At 37.9% G+C, this 18,057-nt stretch overlaps 1 protein-coding gene across 1 annotated transcript in view; it reads right to left on the minus strand.

Moving 5' to 3' along the window:
• CHN2 (chimerin 2) overlaps positions 1-18,057 on the minus strand; it is a 182,451-nt gene that overhangs the window by 80,004 nt on the left and 84,390 nt on the right. The window contains exons 4-6 of the mRNA XM_060782002.2: positions 13,736-13,767; positions 11,043-11,156; positions 10,357-10,645 (exon numbers count right to left, since the gene is read on the minus strand). Of these exons, the coding sequence (XP_060637985.1) occupies positions 10,357-10,645; positions 11,043-11,156; positions 13,736-13,767 (435 nt within the window). The remainder of the gene's footprint in view (positions 1-10,356; positions 10,646-11,042; positions 11,157-13,735; positions 13,768-18,057) is intronic.

The following is an 18,057-nucleotide window of genomic DNA, read 5'->3' on the forward strand; positions in this document are numbered from 1 at the left end:
TCAAAAGACAGTCTTTAAAGGTAACGATAGGCAGGCCTTAAGAAGCACATATTTTTAACTGTTTCATTTATACTGTTTATATGTTATTATGTTCATAACTGTGTTTTAGCTTGTAATCCTTGTTTATGCTGGGCTTGGTCCCCATGTAAGCCGCCCCAAGTCCCTTTGGGGAGATGGTGGCGGGATATAAAAATAAAATTGTTGCTGTTGTTATTGTTGACCTTGTTTTGGCTTTGTGCCCACAACAGACATACATAACTAGCTATCCCATAATTTGTGGATTACCAAAACAATCGGTTTGTCAATAGCTAAGATTTGAGAGCTTAAAGGTAAAGGTTTTCCCTTGACATTAAGTCTAGTCGTGTCTGACTCTGGAAGTTGGTGATCATCTCCATTTCTAAGCCGAAGAGCCAGTATTGTCCGTAGACGCCTCCAAGATCATGTGGCTGGCATGACTGGCATGACATGGAGTGCCGTTACCTTCCCACCAAAGTGGTACCTATTGATCTACTCACATTTGCATGTTTTTGAACTATTCGGTTGGCAGAAGCTGGGGCTAACAGTGGGAGTTCACCCCACTTCCCAGATTCAAACCACCGGTCTTTCAGTCAGCAAGTTCAGCAGCTCAGTGGTTTGACTTGCTGCACCACTGGGGGCTCATTATTATTATTATTACAAAAGGGAAAACATTCAATGCCACGATATAACAAAATAATCCAAAATAACCCAAAAAATAATAATACAGAATCACCCTATATATGAAAAACAACATTAAAACCTAACATCAATAAATTAAACAAAACGTAATCAAACCAAATTATATTGTGACATAAAATCTAAAAATAATCTACACTGATTTCTAGAAGCCAACCAAAGTTCACAAAGTCATATGGGTTGAATATGTGGCTAGAGATGACAGCTGGGCCACCATGGACTAACAGAATCCAAATACAATAATAGTTCTCAACCAGAGAAAATAATGTTTTACCAACATTTTAGCTACACAGGGTTGTCTGAATCTGGTTTCAGCCATTTCAAAGCAAAGCCTACATGGCACATATGGATGAAATCTGTCACTCATCCACCAACTGCCGCTCTGGGCCAGAGCAAAGAGAGGGGAGGCCAGGGGACAGCACCATCTTGTCTCCTGCATTTGCCATCCGTTGGGGACCCCTCCCCACAGCACCAACTGCCGCTCTGGGCCAGAGCGAAGAAAGAGGGGCCAGGGGACAGTTCCACCTTGTCTCCTGTGCTATTCTAATAATATGTTATAATATAATATATTGTATATACATATAATATTTATAATATTGTAATGTAATGCAATATAATACTAGTAATTGTTTTTAAATGCGTAATGATTTTGTATTCTGTATATCTAAACTGTTGTAAACCGCTCTGAGTCGCCTAAGGGCTGAGAAGAGCAGTATACAAATAAAGTAAATAAATAAATAAATAAATAATAAAATCTGTCGATTGTCATTCATCACTTTTGGTTTAAATATACGGATTAATATGTAGGGGACACTCTGGAAAGACACACCTTTTTCAATTCCTGTCCTGTAAGCTAAGAACAACAATAGAGTTCATTACAACATTGTTGGTAAAGTGAACAGAAGAACTACAGAAGAACTTGTAAGAAGACATTACACATCACAAATAAAATCTGGATAAAGTATTATAAAGGCTAATTTGCTCCCTGTGTGAAGATGTATGCCATACTCTTTCTAAAAAGAAGTTCGGCTAAACTTTTTTTAATGACAAATTACAGTACTCGGCTTCTAAGCAGATGGGAAATTATAACACACTTCTCAGTGTTTGCCCTCTAAGGCAATGTGAATAAATGAAACACTTGCGTACAAAAATACAAGCATCATGACTCACAAAGAGCACTGATCGGAATGAACCTTCTCCGTCAATATCTGATGTTTCTCCTTGACAGACTAGAGGAGAAAAGTGTAGATTCAGCTGAAAAGCCAAGGTCTTCATAATTATCGCCCTACTTGGACAGGAAATGTAACTTCAGATTTGAGAGAGAGCTAGAGGCTTTGTGTGGACAAACAGGGGGGCAAAGGGAAGGAATAAAAAAGACAATCTGTGACAACATGGAATCTGGCCGCTAAAAGAAAAGCCTGGCAACAGACAGCTTGGCAGATGGGACTGGAAGGATGACAGCCACTTTCGGAAGCACATACTTCTACTGAGAGAAAGGAAGGCAGCAAAAGTAAAACCAAAGAGGCAGGACGCAGTGGGTGGCAATGGCAAGGTTGATCATTTTCAAGACACTGCATTCATCTTCATTATTGACTATGAGTGAGCTAGGTTAGTAACTAGGAAGACTTCCAGTACTTGTTAAGTTCCAGTGTAACATTTAACATTCTCAGGCTGATAAACCAAATGATTACTAATGTATACCAGGAATTGGGTCATCAATCCAGACCGCTGAAAGAGGAATCCCATACATTACAGCTTTTCAAAAAACCAGCCTCATCTCAAAGGATCAACTTAATCTATATCACAGATTAAAGTTCTGCTCACAAGAATCAACCAGACCAGGAGCCAGCTGTATTGGAATTGGAATCCCATGCACATCTCACCAAACCAATGAACTGGGGCAGATTTGGTTTCTGTACTGAGCAAAAATGTCCAGAACTAGCTGCAACTGCCTGTGCTTCACAAGGAACATGGCAGAGATTATGTGAAAAGCTACAAAACATTTATAGCAAGGATGTGGAACATATGGTCTTCCAGATCTTACTGTAATACATCATTCTTGGCCAAGATGGATAGGAACTGGAGTCAAACATCTGAAGAGATACAACTTCCCCACATCTGTCATACAGTTAAGAATGTATATCCAACACTTTTGTAAAGTTGGTCACTTTTATCCAAAAATGTATGTGACTAATACAAGTTGTATCCTGTGAGACCAGTGGTTCTTAAGCTGTGGGTCCCCAGATGTTTTAGCCCTCCACTCACAGAAATCCTAACAATCTATTGTTGAAGGCTTTCATGGTCAGAATCACTGGGTTGTAGGTTTTTCGGGCTGTATGGCCATGTTCTAGAAGCATTCTCTCCTGATGTTTCACCTGCATCTATGGCAGGCATCCTCAGAAGTTGTGAGGTCTGTTGGAAACTAGGAAATTTGGGTTTATCTATCTGTGGAATGTTCAAGGTGGGAGAAAGAATTCTTGTCTATTGGAGCTAGGTGTGAATGTTTCAATTGGCCAACAACCACCATGTCAGACTACACAGAGAAGCCACTGAAATCCATAAGCATGTGGACAATTTCAACAGAAAGGAGAAAACCATGAAAATAAACAAATCTGGCTACCAATATTTTAAAAAGTCTAAAATTATAACAGTAAAACAACACTCAAACACAGGAGAACTCCAGAGAGGAAACAATCAGGGTCAGCTAATCACCTCTCAACAAAAGATTCCACCAGGCACTAACAAGCCACACTTAAAAACTGCCAGGCCATCAAATGCTAATCAAGGTGACCAATAGAATATTTCACAAATATTCACACCTAGCTCCAACAGACAAGAGTTCTTTCTCCCACCCTGGACACTATCTGACTATTCCACTTCCACTACCCTGAAGAAGAATATATACTAGGACTAGGTTTGAACAACTTGGTATTATGATGCAAACCGGGTGTTACTGTAACATCCCAAGAAGTGAAAGGTTCTGCATATGGGGAGAACAAACTGTGGAAGATATTGAACATTTCTTAATTGACTGCCCAGCATATACTGAACAGTGATACGGATATTTACATCCAATATTATCCAAATGCAGGTTCCCCAACAGAAATGATCTTCTGACATCTCTCTTGCAAGGACAGGAAAGATCCACCATAATCAGAGTAAGCCTTTTTATTTTGAAAGCTATCAAGAAAAGAGCACATTTCCTAAAAGAAGAACCAGGAAAATAAGATTATGACTGTAAATAGAAGGTCAACTGCTGTCCTCTCCTTTTTGCCTTGTCTTTTACTCGTGTTGTATTTTGAAATGGTCATATGACTGGTCAAATAAATAAATAATTATTATTAGAGCAAACATCAACTGTGTATGCAATTCCTCAAAGAATTAAAGTGAATTATGAGGCCTTTCAATAAATTACACAATGGTCAACCACTTTAGTTTTAAACACTAAGCTAAAAGCATAGGGTGAGAACTAGAGGAAGGCAAAAATCCATTAAAACTCTTAAGTAAAGCTGCCACCTAGTGCTTAAAATATGTAGCATCAGCAATAAGCTATACGTACATTAAGTTTAACAGATTCCTTCTAAAATAGATTGGTATTCTGATTAAAGCCACATCTATTTTCTGATATATTGCTTTCATGAAAATAATACCCCATGCTCTTAATTGCACTGTTTTCTATGATCTGCAGTTCAAATACTGTAGCTTCAAATTATTTTCTACCTTTTGTTTTGGGACATTCATTCACTTCTTGGGACAAGTTTATGTAGAGTCTAGGCAAAACATGGGTCCGTAAAGGGCTAGACATGAAAAATATTCAGAAAAGAATGATACAGGCATGTCTTGGTTAATGAAGTAGATGTGTTCAAAGGTTTTATTTCTTTAATAGAAACTTTGATACTACTGATAGCATGAAAAGAATAAATATTGGCTCCTACACCACCAAACTGTTTCAGAAAACTTCTAAATAAAGGCAACATAAAGCACACATGAAATCAGATTGGATAAGCCTCCTATAAATAAATAAATATTTTGAGTATTTTGACAGTTTCTTCCAAAATGCATCCTGGAATGATTTCTTTTCTTTCAACAGACTCAACTTTTGTTGTGACTTCCATTACAGAGGTAAAATGTATGCTGGCAAGGCAGTCTAATTTGTTTTCCCCCTTTCTTTCTGTTTTGCTGTTCAAACTTGTTCAGTAAGTGATTCTGGAGGCAGCTCTTTACCTTGACATACATAAGCACCAACAGCAGCAGTAGGATCATGTAGACTAGAATCCCATTCTTTCCCAGATTAAGTTGTATTGTGTTGTTTACTGCAGGTACACTGCTACAACCCAAATCTTTCCCTAGGCATCATTTTCCAACCTTCTAATGTTTTAAAAACAAAAAACAAACAAACACAATCCAGTGTATTGTCAAAGGCTTTCATGGATGGAATCATTGGGTTGCTGTGAGTTTTCTGGACTGTATGGCCATGTTCCAGAAGCATTCTCTTCTGATGTTTTGCCTACATCTATAACAGGCATCTTCAGAGGTTGTGAGCTCCTCACAACCTCTGAAGACCTCACAACCTCTAAGAATGCCTACCATAGATGTGGGCGAAATGACAGGAGGGCATGCTTCTGGAACATGGCCATACAGTCCAGAAAAATAACAGCCCAAACATCCAGCTAGACAGAAGACAAGAAAGACTACTAGACAGGGTTTCAATAAAAAGACTTTGTGAAAAGGAGCTGCATTATCAAAGATATAACCAGTTATGTCCAAACTTTTTATACACATGTATATGTACAATTTCTTTGAACAACATAGTTTCAAGTCCCTTACTCAACTGCTTTAAAGAAAATTATGTTAATTTATCCACATGGAAAAGCTAGCTTCACATCTGAAATACATATTAAACCACTGAGAGATAGTTGTAGATGGGAGTGCACTGTACTGTCATGTTCCGTGTCTCAGCGAACTCTGAGAAAATCAGATATGGATTGGTACCTACAGAGCATTTTACCTTTCAGTAATTGCAGAAAGAAAGAAAAAACAAGCTAAAAATTGATCTATCACAACATCATCCTTGCTGTGAACAAGAAATTATTTATGAAGTTTTCAGCAGCTTTCACACAGTCAATTTGAACAGCCTCAGTTTAAATTATATTGTAATACATGCACAGCTAATGCAGTTTAGACATGGCAGTATAGCATGTCCAGTTCAAAGCCTGCAGAATCATAATAATTCAGAATGAAAAAAAATGTTATGACTTATGTTTGGATGTGGCCCAGAGTGCAACAAACTGAACTGGCATTGAGAATGAATAAATACTACTGAGTTGGAGGCTATTCCAAATCTAAGAAAGACAAGCAAAAGTAGAAAGAGATGCTGTGTTATTGTGAGGACCTAGCGATTTTTAGGGAGAACGTTTTATTCACATCTGTCAAAGTCAAAACCACAAATGTAGAGGAATGACTGTACTGCTATAGCAGTACACATACAGCTGCAGCCACAGTCTTTACCTGTCTTAAATTATTATTATTATTATTTTACTGACACAAAAACACAGTATGACACAGCAAACAAGATATATGTATGCTGGATTTCGTATCACAAAATCACAAGATGTGTGCAATTACAAGTAAGGTGGCCTTTTGCAGTTGACAGTTTGCGATTTTGTCAATGTTTATTTTCAAATGCCAGCTGAGATTTTTTGGCATGGCACCCAGTGTGCCAATTACCACTGGGACCACCTGTACTGGTTTATGCCAGAGCCTTTACAATTCGATTTTGAGGTCCTGATAAGGGCTGAGTTTTTCCTGTTGTTTTTCGTCAATTCGACTGTCACCTGGTATGGCGACGTCAATAATTCAAACTTTTTTTCTTTTCCACAGTTGTGATGTCTGGTGTATTGTGTTCCAAAACGTTATCCGTCTGATGATGATGATGATGATGATGATGATGATATTATTATTATTATTATTATTATTATTATTATTATATGCTCATTTATATCCTGCTTTTTTTTCTTTCCACAAAGAGACTCAAAGCAGCTTAAATTAAAGCTGGCATTACTTATGCACAAGGATACCTAAACGATGAAATAATTAGCTATAAGGGTACAACAACAACTGAATGAAGATATATTTGTATATAGTTTGAAATATAACTGTGGACAATGCAAAGGATAATGAGTATGAAAAAAAAATTAAAGAACAGCAATAGATTTGGCATATGTGTTGCATTGCTCTTCCTGGACCTGGTACAACTTGACTAATTACAACTTAGAAGGAAGTATGTTATGAGAACAGACAGACACCTCAGGCAGTTCACAGTGAAGCATTTTCTTCCTAGTGAGTACCACTGTAATCTCCTTCCCTTGACCTGCCCAAGGGGAAAAACTCTCTAGAATGACTGAAACATCCAATAATTTCTGTTGTCAAGATATGGCTATATTCATGCAGGAAAGATTAGTTATATAGTGCAATGGTTTAACAAATCTATCAAGGAAATTACTGCCATTTGCAGTGGTTTCTCAACTTTCAAAACACTGTTAGTGTAAATGAATTTTGATTAGAAAAATGTCTGATCTATCATATTTGTGTTGAAGCTTAAATAGCGCTTGATAGTTTTGGAAGCTATTGGGGAGTGGGTGGGTTACAAGCTTTTATTGTTGAAAGACATTTTATTTTCTTGCAAAATTTTAAATATTATCAAAGGGCCACTGAAAAATTCTTTCAAAATTTCACTTTTATCCACTTCAATATGCCAATAACATGTATTTATTTACCATCCAGATGGAGCCCTCAGTGGCACAACCCATTGTGCCACTGAGGGCTCCATCTGGATGGTGAAACCTTTGTGCCAGCAGGACTGTAAACCGACAGGTTAGTGGTTCAAATCCAGGGAGCGGGGGGAGCTCCGATCTCAGCTCTAGCTACCCATGTGGGGACATGAGAGAAGTCTCCCACAGGATGATAAAACATCAAACATCCAGACATCCCCTAGGCAACATCCTTGCAGATGGCCAATTCTTTCACACCAGAAACAACTTGCAGTTTCTCAAGTCGCTCCTGACACACACAAAAAACATCCAGATAAAGATGTGCAGAAGGTAAACAATTCCACTAAATGTAGGAGGCATAGTTTAGTGAGCTTTTATCTATTTCTACATAGAACTGGATCTAAACTGAATCTTATCTAGAGGCAATCCATTTATTTCATTTAACTTGCTCTTAATAATTCGTGTCAGTTGCTCCTGACATAAAAAAAACCTCCTAATAATAAAATTTTTATTTTTTACCCACTTCTCCTTGTGAATCGAGGGAGGTTACAACATAGCTAAACACAAGGCCTGAAGGTCAAATTTGGCTCCCCATGTCATTTCATGTGGCCATCCAGATGGTGGACTACAACTTGTGTATTCTTCATCATTAGACATCATGACTAGAGCCGTTGAGATTTGTGATATAGTAAGATCTGGAAGGCTGTCGTTCGTTCTGTTTACTCAGGGTAGTGTGGTTTGAGTTTAGATACAAGGCTTGTGGATATGATGTCCTTTAACCCTTCCCCAACCTAAGAGCCACAAGTGCTGTTGGGTTGCAATTCTCATCATCCCTAGTCCACCTGGTGGATAATCAAACATGTTGGGAGTTGTCATTCAATAGCATCTGGGGACTCAAACTGGGGAAAAACTGAAAAGCATTGACTACTGTGTAAAAGAATTATAGTTGGCTCTCTGTATTTAGAGATGATCCGTACATGGATTCAATATTCTGTTGAAAGCAACTATTAGTCTGATATGGCTCTCAATGAAAATTAGTTCGATGCTCCTCCCTTATTGGATATTCTCCAAACAAACAAAAATTGCAAGTGTAGTTAGCACAGGTAGGTCGTGAACCATTTCCAACACCCATGTATGCACGTTGATTCATGCTGACTGGGCATACATATGTCTCCAAGCACAATTACTATTCTCAGGTTTTGGAGAGCCATTCACCAATGTAGAAGAATGATGTGGAAGTGAAGGAGCAGGGAATGGACCCAAGCCTATTTTTTCCTGTCCTACTTGAACAGATGAGTAGAGCAATGTATTCAGCAGATGATAATGCAAATACTTTTTTTGTGAAGTACCTCATATACAACTTAACACTGTGCCTATGACCCACGAACCAGCAATTAAACTACAGTGAGTTCATTGTTAGAGATGTGACTACTTGATTTTCCACAGACAGGCTCACATAGTTAGCTATGCTAAAATGAAATCAAAATCAACAATTCATTACATTTCTATAGAATTCTCCTCCTCCTTAAAATGTATGTTTTTAAATGGAATATTAATTCATATTTTAATAAAGTTTAAGCTGTAGGTTTGAGATACCAGTCCCTATAAATATTTAGTAAAGATTCCTCTTCTTACTTTGTTCTGCTTATCCTTTTCTTGTTTATTTGTGCGAATTAGTAACCAAAGCCAACATAAAGAAAGTTTTTTGAAGGTGGATGAAAAAACCCTTTATTGCAGTGCAAACATTTTTTGTATATTTATCTATTGACCTTCAGAAGTGCTTGCATCAAAAAGAGTGTTTCCCCAGTATACTTTCAATCTGTAAGTCCAGCAAAGATTTCTATCATCTCATCTAACAACATTTATTCATTTAAAGTTTATTTTGTCTTATATTTCTGCATTTTCCTATGAATTTCATTATGTTAGCCACATCTTCCTTACTCAATTTACACAGGCACTACAGCAACTGCAGAAAAAGAAAGGCAAAAGGAAAGGAAAGCCAGACCTCCAAATCCAGACCCAGTCACCAAAGAAAGAAAAGGAAAAAGAGAGATTTACACTTTGTATTAGAGGCTAACAAACTTGAGATCTGGTGCGGGGGAAACTCATTCCAGAAACAGGGAATTAAGACAGATTATATTCTGTCTGAGATTAATATCTTAAACTTGGTCCCATGCTATAGGTCCACCAATAGACAATAAAACACATTTTTATTCAAAGTGTTTCAGGTTCAATCCTTAGCACCTCCATGTAGGTCCACATTGGGAGTCAACTTATCAAAATCCTTGAGAACAGCAGCCAGTTAATGTAAGGCAATATTGAGCTAGATAGAACAGTTGGCTAACTCAGCATAAAGTTACTATCTAGGCTTTCAGTTTAGTTTAAGTAACTCTGGTGCAAGTACCACTTGCACTCTTTTGCAAGTGGACTGCACCATTTATTTCATCTCTGAGATCTTACCTGAACACAGTTCCTTTACAGCAGTGGTTCTCAACCTGAGGGTCCCCAGGTGTTTTGGCCTACAATTCCCAGAAATCCCAGCCAGTTTACCAGCTGTTGGGATTTCTGGGAGTTGAAGGCCAAAACATCTGGGGACTCACAGGATGAGAACCACTGCTTTATAGGATCAGATAATGTTGCTCTACTGGAATCAATATGAAACCCCTGTGGGCATCTAAGTGTATTTCCAGTAAAAGCAAGGAATAAGATCATAAATTTAATGTTGTCTGCCATGCACTCCAGGTTGAAATTTCCATTAACATTTCTAATAGCAACTTTATCATTTAATACTTTTTAATAATAGAAAACAATATTAAATCTTTGGATTTCAAATGAAACCACAGATATATAGGTGGGATTCATTGCTACTTACCTTTTCAACTGGTGTCGTTTCTTCACATGCCGTTACACTAGCTTTTCTTGATTCGGCTTTTGTTCTACTCAGTCTCCGGGAAACCTTTTCTCTAAGCAAAGTGGCATATCCAATGTGTTCATAGATAGGATTTGTTGTCATTTTAGAAATATATTCAGAAGCCTTTGTTTCTATATACAATGTTATCAAGCCGTCTGTAACCAAATCATGGATTGATTCGAACCTCTTCTCCCCTACAAAGTGCTTCCCATCATAAAAAAGCCTGTAGTTTAAGGTCTGGTTACCAAATCTGCATTAAAACATAGTAAGGTTGTTGTCTTAATATTTGAACAATCAAAACAGGCACTATATAAAAACACCACTTCTTCACAAACTATGAAAGTATAGGAAGACAGAAAACATAATGGTATGATAGCGTTTATAGTCAGTCAAGGAAATGTATAATCAGGCCACATGAAATCTTCACAATTCTGAGGAAGTCTATGCACTGTTCCTCATTTTAACAATTGTCTACACATATCAAGTGTTTCATATATACCTCACCACAGTTTAATATAGATTTTGGTTATGCCAAGTTGCAAAGATGATAATAATTTGTAAACACTCCAGGACATTTTAGGATTACTAATGTTAGTGTAACATTAAATAACTTAACACACATTCCCTACAGAAGTAACATAGCTTACCTAAGAGCTAGAGTATAGCATCCAGGTTGCCGCTGGCTCTCTCTGAGAATATAGGCTCCTTCTACACCACCAAGTAATTCATCAGCTTGTTCGCGAGAAATGATCCCATGAAACCTGACAGAAAAGAAACCTGGCCATTTAGAGAATAGCTCTTGCTCTTGTAGAAGATCACAGAACTTTAAAGCAAAGTTAAAGGAGTAAAGGTGTAATACATGAGTAAACCAACCCATCACAGGTAAGCCCAGCAATCAATGGGACTTTTCTTCCCAGCAGTCAATACCAGAGAAGAGAGAGTATTGACTGAAGGAAATCTAAACTTCTTTTCTCATCTACTGTGATTCCAGAAACCATTGGACCCTGGCTTCAGATATTAATTTTTTAAAATTGTGATACATTTAAATTGCTGAATTAATGATTTAGTACAGGTACGGGCAAAACCAGGCCTGGGGGTCGGATGCAGCCCCTTGGGCTTATTTCTTATGTCCTCCTCTCTTTCACCATTCTATCCTTACTTTCTTCCTTCTCTCTTTCCTTCCTTCTTCCACCCTTCCCTTTCTTCCTTACCTCTCTCTTTCTCCTTCCATTCTTCCCTTTCCTCCCTCCTTCCCTCTCTTTCCCTTTCCTTCCTTCCCCCCTTTCTCCCTCCCTCCTCCCCATTCCCTTCCACTCTTCCATCCATCCATCCATCCATCCATCCATCCCTCCATCCATCCATCCATCTCTTCTCTTCCTCCCTCCCTCCCCCCCTTCCCTTTTTTCCTTCCTCCTTTCCTCCCGGGGGATATTTAGCTGGGAGAAAAGAAGGTAGAGAGGGAACATGAGAACCCTGTTTCAAGATTTCAAAGGGTGTCCCATTGAGGAGGAAGAAACTGACTTTCTGCTGACTGAGATTTGACTGAAAAGATTAGGAAGAACTTCCTGAGAGTAAGAGCTATGGAGAGTTGCAGAGGCTGCCTCAGAGTGTGATAGAAGCTTTTCAACAGATGCTGTCTATAGGGAGTGCTTTGATTGTGCCTTCTTGAATGGCAGGTGGTTGGTCTGGATGACCATTGGGGGTCTCTTCCTCCTCTAGGATTCTATATCAGGAGTAGGCAATACGAAGTCTAATGGATACAGTTTTTCTCTCCCATCCACCATCTCATCCTGACCGAGGCTAACCCTTTTGAGATCCAAACGTTTCCTGTTTTTCCTTCTCTTTCTGCCTCTGAAAGAGAAGGGGAAGGGGAGGAAAGGGGCTTGGGGAGAATCCCTTTCCTCTCTTCCAGCCTGCCCACCCACTCCGGTCAGCGATGCAGCCCCCAGGTTAGAAAGTTTGCCCATGCTTGACTTAGTAGCACACTCAATTTGTCTCTTAATGTCTCAGCACAAACGTTGGAAAGCTCATAATGTAAGAACTTGAAATTAGCAAAAGAGGAAGTGATATGCAAAAAAGTTATACTTCAAACCTGAGTATTACAACAGGTGTAACTGCCTGAGCGATGCACATGGCAAATCCCTCTTGGCACTGGACATACAACAGTCATCACAGAAGGATGAACACTGCTAAGCTATTTTGTGTACAAGAGCCGGTGGAACACTTTATGTAATGCAGTACTATCGTGTGTATCAGTGTTTGTGTTAAAGTACAATAAGCGATACAAAACAAAAATACAGAATTTGTCTGCATACTTCAGTGGGGAAAAAAGAATGAATGAATTTAAAACCAGAGTTTGTACCAAGGGGAAGAACTTCTCTAGACTTATGGGAAACATTTTCTCCAAATTTATTGGCGAGAAGGGGCTGGAATGACTCCATGAGATATCAGGGAAATACTAGCAATGCCTTCTGACTCAGAAATCACTTGGCCACGCTGCATCCTTGCCCTTATGGATGACATACTTATTTACTGGCAAGGAGGGTTGTCAACTCTATTTTTTCAAACACAAAATAAATAATGTTAAAATTCTATCATCCAAATCTGGTATAGAAAATTATTTTTATGTCACATTTTGGTTTTAGTTACGATCAGTCTTACACTGTACTCCTTCAATGTAAAAGAAATCAAATAGAAAGCCTTTATCAGAATAATATAAGCAAGCATGGCCTTATCAGTCTACTGGAACCAATATTCAACAGCAACCTTTGAACAAGGGCAAAATATTACATGAAGATTAATTTAGCTATTAGGTTGCAGATTCATTTACCTAACTGAGCACACTAAGGTGCTTTTCAAAGCAATGCTTTGTTTGGCCTGAAAATAGCAATTCTATGGCAAAAATAATGTTTTTAGTCTTAAGCAACATCTTGCTTCTGCCATTATTCATACAAAGCAACATGTTTCAAATGTTGACTATTGTTTGGTAGAGATGGGAGGGAGGAACAAAGGTAGATTTTGAATTGCTGTTATAAAATGAACCCTAAGCTGTTTCTGAAAAATTAATTAATTCTTTGGCTGCTATGTGCAAAACACTACACAAAGAGGAATTCTCTGGTTATCATCTGGAAAGGCAATACATTGATATGTAAGGATATAGAGCTACAATTCAATGAAAAAGCTAAACACATGGAAAGTAAAGGAGCTCCAATCTCTCAGGGCACCATGAGCACTCCATTAACAACTCTGTATTAAGAATATTAAGTTACACAATGGCACATAACAAATGATTGCATACAAAATAATGGACTGTAATAATTATAAATAGTTCAATACATACTCTCTGCCATAGTACTTTGGTCTGTTCTCCACCTACATGTAAAAAAAACAACAAAAAATAATATGACAACATATCTCGAAGATAAACAAAGAACGATAACATAGTTTAAGCAGTTGAATCAGCAATATTATTTATACTATATTTGATAAATATAAAATAGGTAAATGAGCAAGTGCCTATGTGCTCACAAAATAACGGGGTAAATGTTCCAGGAGGAGTCAGTGTGGTGCAGTATTTTGAGCACTGGATTACAGCTTTGCAGGCAAAAGTTTGAATCTCTGCTCAGGCATGGAAAGCCACTGGGTAACCCTGAACAAGTCACTCTCTTTCTACCTCAGAGACACCCCCACAACAAATCTGGTCAATAAAGCCCTGTGACAGATTTGCCTTAGGGTTGCCATAAATCAGAAATCAGAAATGACTTAAAGAAACACAACAACAAAATTGTTCCATGCGTAATTTGTGTATGCATTGGAGTTCCTCCATCTGCAATACAGGCAGGGATTTATACAATGTGCTCGTAAATTAAAATAACTATACCTCTGTTATATGTGTTCCTGGGCATGTCTTGAACAGAAATGTTCCTTTTTTAAAACACAGTGGAAGGAGATAGTAAGAAATGCTAATCTGGTTTCCTTTTTGTTTTTGATGGGTGCTGAAATGAACTGCTATTTACCTTGTCCACAGTTGCGTAACTATAGTAGACCAGCTACAGCAGAATTACATTCTGTCTCTGATCATGCCTTGTTTATTGCATTATTTACTGCACACACGCTGATGTAACCTGGCACCAAAAGTTAGTTTTCTCCAGCTTTATTTCACTATCTTCCCCAGGTCATTTCCAGAAGATGAGGAAGAAAAAGTGGGACTGAGTGGTTATAAGAAATGGATGGCACCCTGTTGGGAAGCTGTGTCATAACTGATGGCTTATGACTACATAAAGTTGAATTGAACCATAGTTCAATGTTCAAATTCTCAAGAGTAAAAGAGAGATGCAGCAGCTATGCTTCACTTGCCACTGCGCAAATGACGCCAACAGCATAACTTTCCCATCATAAAGCTATGCATCATAGCCTATTATCCTAACCATCCTTTATAAAACACAGTTTTACTGTTAGACGCTTTATTAATGGAGTTATGACTATACATATTGCAACATATAGGCACATTCTTTTGTTCGCTTGCATCCCAATTGCATCAATAAGTGAAATAACACATGGATGACCCAGTCCTCCAGTTTACCTTGTTTGTTTGTAGCTGATGTCCTAGAACTGGATCTTTAGCTGTGTACTTGACTTGCTGTTAACTGCTTGCATCACTGGATTTGCTTAATGAAGCCAAATTTGTGTTCTGAAGATGTCCCATATTTAGTGCAGACTTTCACAAGAAAAAAGCTCAATATACTTGAAGCTAATGACATATCTCCAGTATTTTATTAAATTGTTGTTGTTCTATGCCTTCAGGTCGTTCCTGACATATGGTAACCCTAATATGAAGTTTAGGGGAGTCCCTGGTGGCGCAGTGGGTTAAACCGCTGAGCTGCTGAACTTGCTGACCAAAACGTTTGTAGTTTGAATCCAGGGAGCAGAGTGAGCTCCTGTTGTTAGCCCCAGCTTCTGCCAACCTAACAGTTTGAAAACACGCAAATGTGAATGCAAGAAGGTAACAGCACTCTATGCTGTCATGTCGGCCACGTGACCTTGGAGACGTCTACGGACAACACCAGCGCTTTGGCTTAGAAATGGAGATAAGCACCACCCCCAGAGTCGGATATGAGTAGACTTAATATCAAGGGGAAACCTTTACCTTTACCTTTTAGGGTGAAGCTAACATGACATTTTCTTGGTAAGATTATTTAGAGATGGCCTTTGTCTTCCTCTGAGGCTGAGAAAGTATAAGTTACCTATGGGTTTCTAGGGCTGAACAGGGATTCACTCCCTGGTCTCCAGGATCACAGTCCAAAACTCAAGCCACTATACCATGCTGGCTCTCATGTTACTAAATTGTGTAATAAAGTAATCAAAATATAAAACCTAGCAAACTCCTTAAATATTTAAAAGATTTTCAAGAGAAAAGGAAAGCATAAGCCTGGCACCTCAGTCACACAAACATTTTCTTATAACAGAATACCATTATTTCAGTACAACTGACTGTATACATGAATGTACTGTAGACTGCAAGTTAAAGGAGCAACAGTATTCATTTAATTTCATTGAAATAAGCACTGCTTGCTCAGCAGCAATACCTGGAGGAATGCGCCCTTGATCAGGAGAAATGACAAATTAATCCAAAGTGCCACACAATGTGGTCAAATGTTAATCTAACATAGAGAAACAGTAGGCCAGCAGGGGGCAGTTCCTTATAAAGATTGGTTCACTGTGTTTTTATTTAATGCTATGTTTATTATTTTAACAAGCGGATTTGTAGATTAATTAATTAAAGTATTTATATCTTGCCTTGTACCTAGAGATCTGGGTGTTAGTTAGAGGCAATCAAATATTCACATTTAAGATTCACTTGATTTAAATATTGATTACTTATGTACTCTTAATTGATTGCCCTGTATCATGAGGTACTAAAATTACATCTGGATCTATAATAGTAAGCTTTAACATTTCATTTAAATAAATGTTTTATTGATTGCATTATTCCCCCCCCCCCCCCCAAATGAATAGGTTCTAGTTAAGGGAAATTACTAATTATTTTGGGATTAATAATTCATATATAGTATTTCAATGGAGAGAACTATGGCTGGTGTATTTTTGAGTTGTTTTGAATTCAAAGTGGAGATCATGAATACACTATGAGAGAAGCTGTTAGTTGCACTTTGCATTTGGAATGCTGCTTTTCCCAGTGTTCATGCAGCTTTTACTCACATACAGAAAGTTGTAAACCATGGCTTGCTTTACAGCTCAATAAGGCGATGCTGATTTGTTGAACTTTATTCTTCATAATATTAAAGTATGTCTTTTTCAGCTACCTCAATAATTGCTAATGCAAAAGTAAAGCATATATTTTGGATTTATGGATAAGGGAGGCTCATCCTGTATCAGTTATAGCTAAAGCCACTGATTCAATGAAAATTTGGAAAGTAATTTTTTAAAAAAAAAATTCCAATGATTCAATGTTTTCACTATAAATGAGACTAGCAATTAGACTTGTCTTCCTGGAGAGTTAGCTGGGGCCTCTTCAACTGTTAGCATTCCTCCTACATACATATATCTATCTGCCTCTGGAAATATATTTTCACTTTTTAAGGGTATCACAGCAAACATGCTCCATGCCAGATAATGGCCAAGTCTAGTTCAGTTTGGCAACCATCACAGATAACATTATTGTACATGAGTCCCTATGGTGCCTGCTGCCAGTTTAGAAATACTTTAGAGTGCAATATTCTGGAAACCCTGAAATTGGCTGGTCATCATCCCACAAAACAATTTTGACAACAAGCTGAATGCTTTTAACAGTCTCTGATGCATTTGCTAAAAAAATTCCAAACCCCTCAACATCTACAATACAGCTGTCCTGATACTCCGATCCACAACAGTGGAATCTCTTTGAAATGGTTAGCGTATATTTATTTACTATATACATTTGTCTAGTTTCTCCAAGGAACTCAGAGAAGCACTTTAGCATCAGCACAATTCAAGTGTAAAATGTCAAAACAATTTCATAAAAATGTCTGCCTCAAAAATAATGTTTTCCTATGTTTTAGGCATGGCTTAGTTCTGTGATTTCAAGATCAGAGTTCATATAGATATGACAGCTTCTGAGAACATAACTAAACTAATACTGGAGAAAAGTATATCTTACAATATATTCTGATTTATTTTATACATCAAGCAAATCCATACACAATAATAAACCATGAGAGAATTTGCAGCATAGTAAATTCTGGGTGTTTTGGACTTCAACTCCCACAATTTCTAACAGCCTACTGGAGTTAAAGTTCAAAACACCCGGAAACCCGATGTTTGCCCATGCCTGGGTTAGAAGAATGGGGGAATAACTGGATTAATTTATGTTAAATGAATGATGGAGAAGAAAATTAAGTGGATGTGTCCTGGGCTACTAAAATAAGCCAGGTTCATTGAAGTCAATAGTATTTACATATAGGTAAATGCATTTAGGACTGGAGTAAAAGCTCTTGCTGAGTCAACAAAACTCATTAGAATTTCTGTGACTTGAAGGGAAACCTTTCGCTTTGGTAAATATCTTGCAGTGATCTCCCGCTAGGACTATAAAATAGAAAAAAAAACACATAGTATGAGTACAGCAGAAATGTACTGTAGCTATTGTATGTGGGATAAATATATGCCCTA

This window comes from Anolis sagrei, chromosome 6 (genome assembly GCF_037176765.1).
Source record: "Anolis sagrei isolate rAnoSag1 chromosome 6, rAnoSag1.mat, whole genome shotgun sequence".
NCBI lineage: Eukaryota > Metazoa > Chordata > Lepidosauria > Squamata > Dactyloidae > Anolis > Anolis sagrei.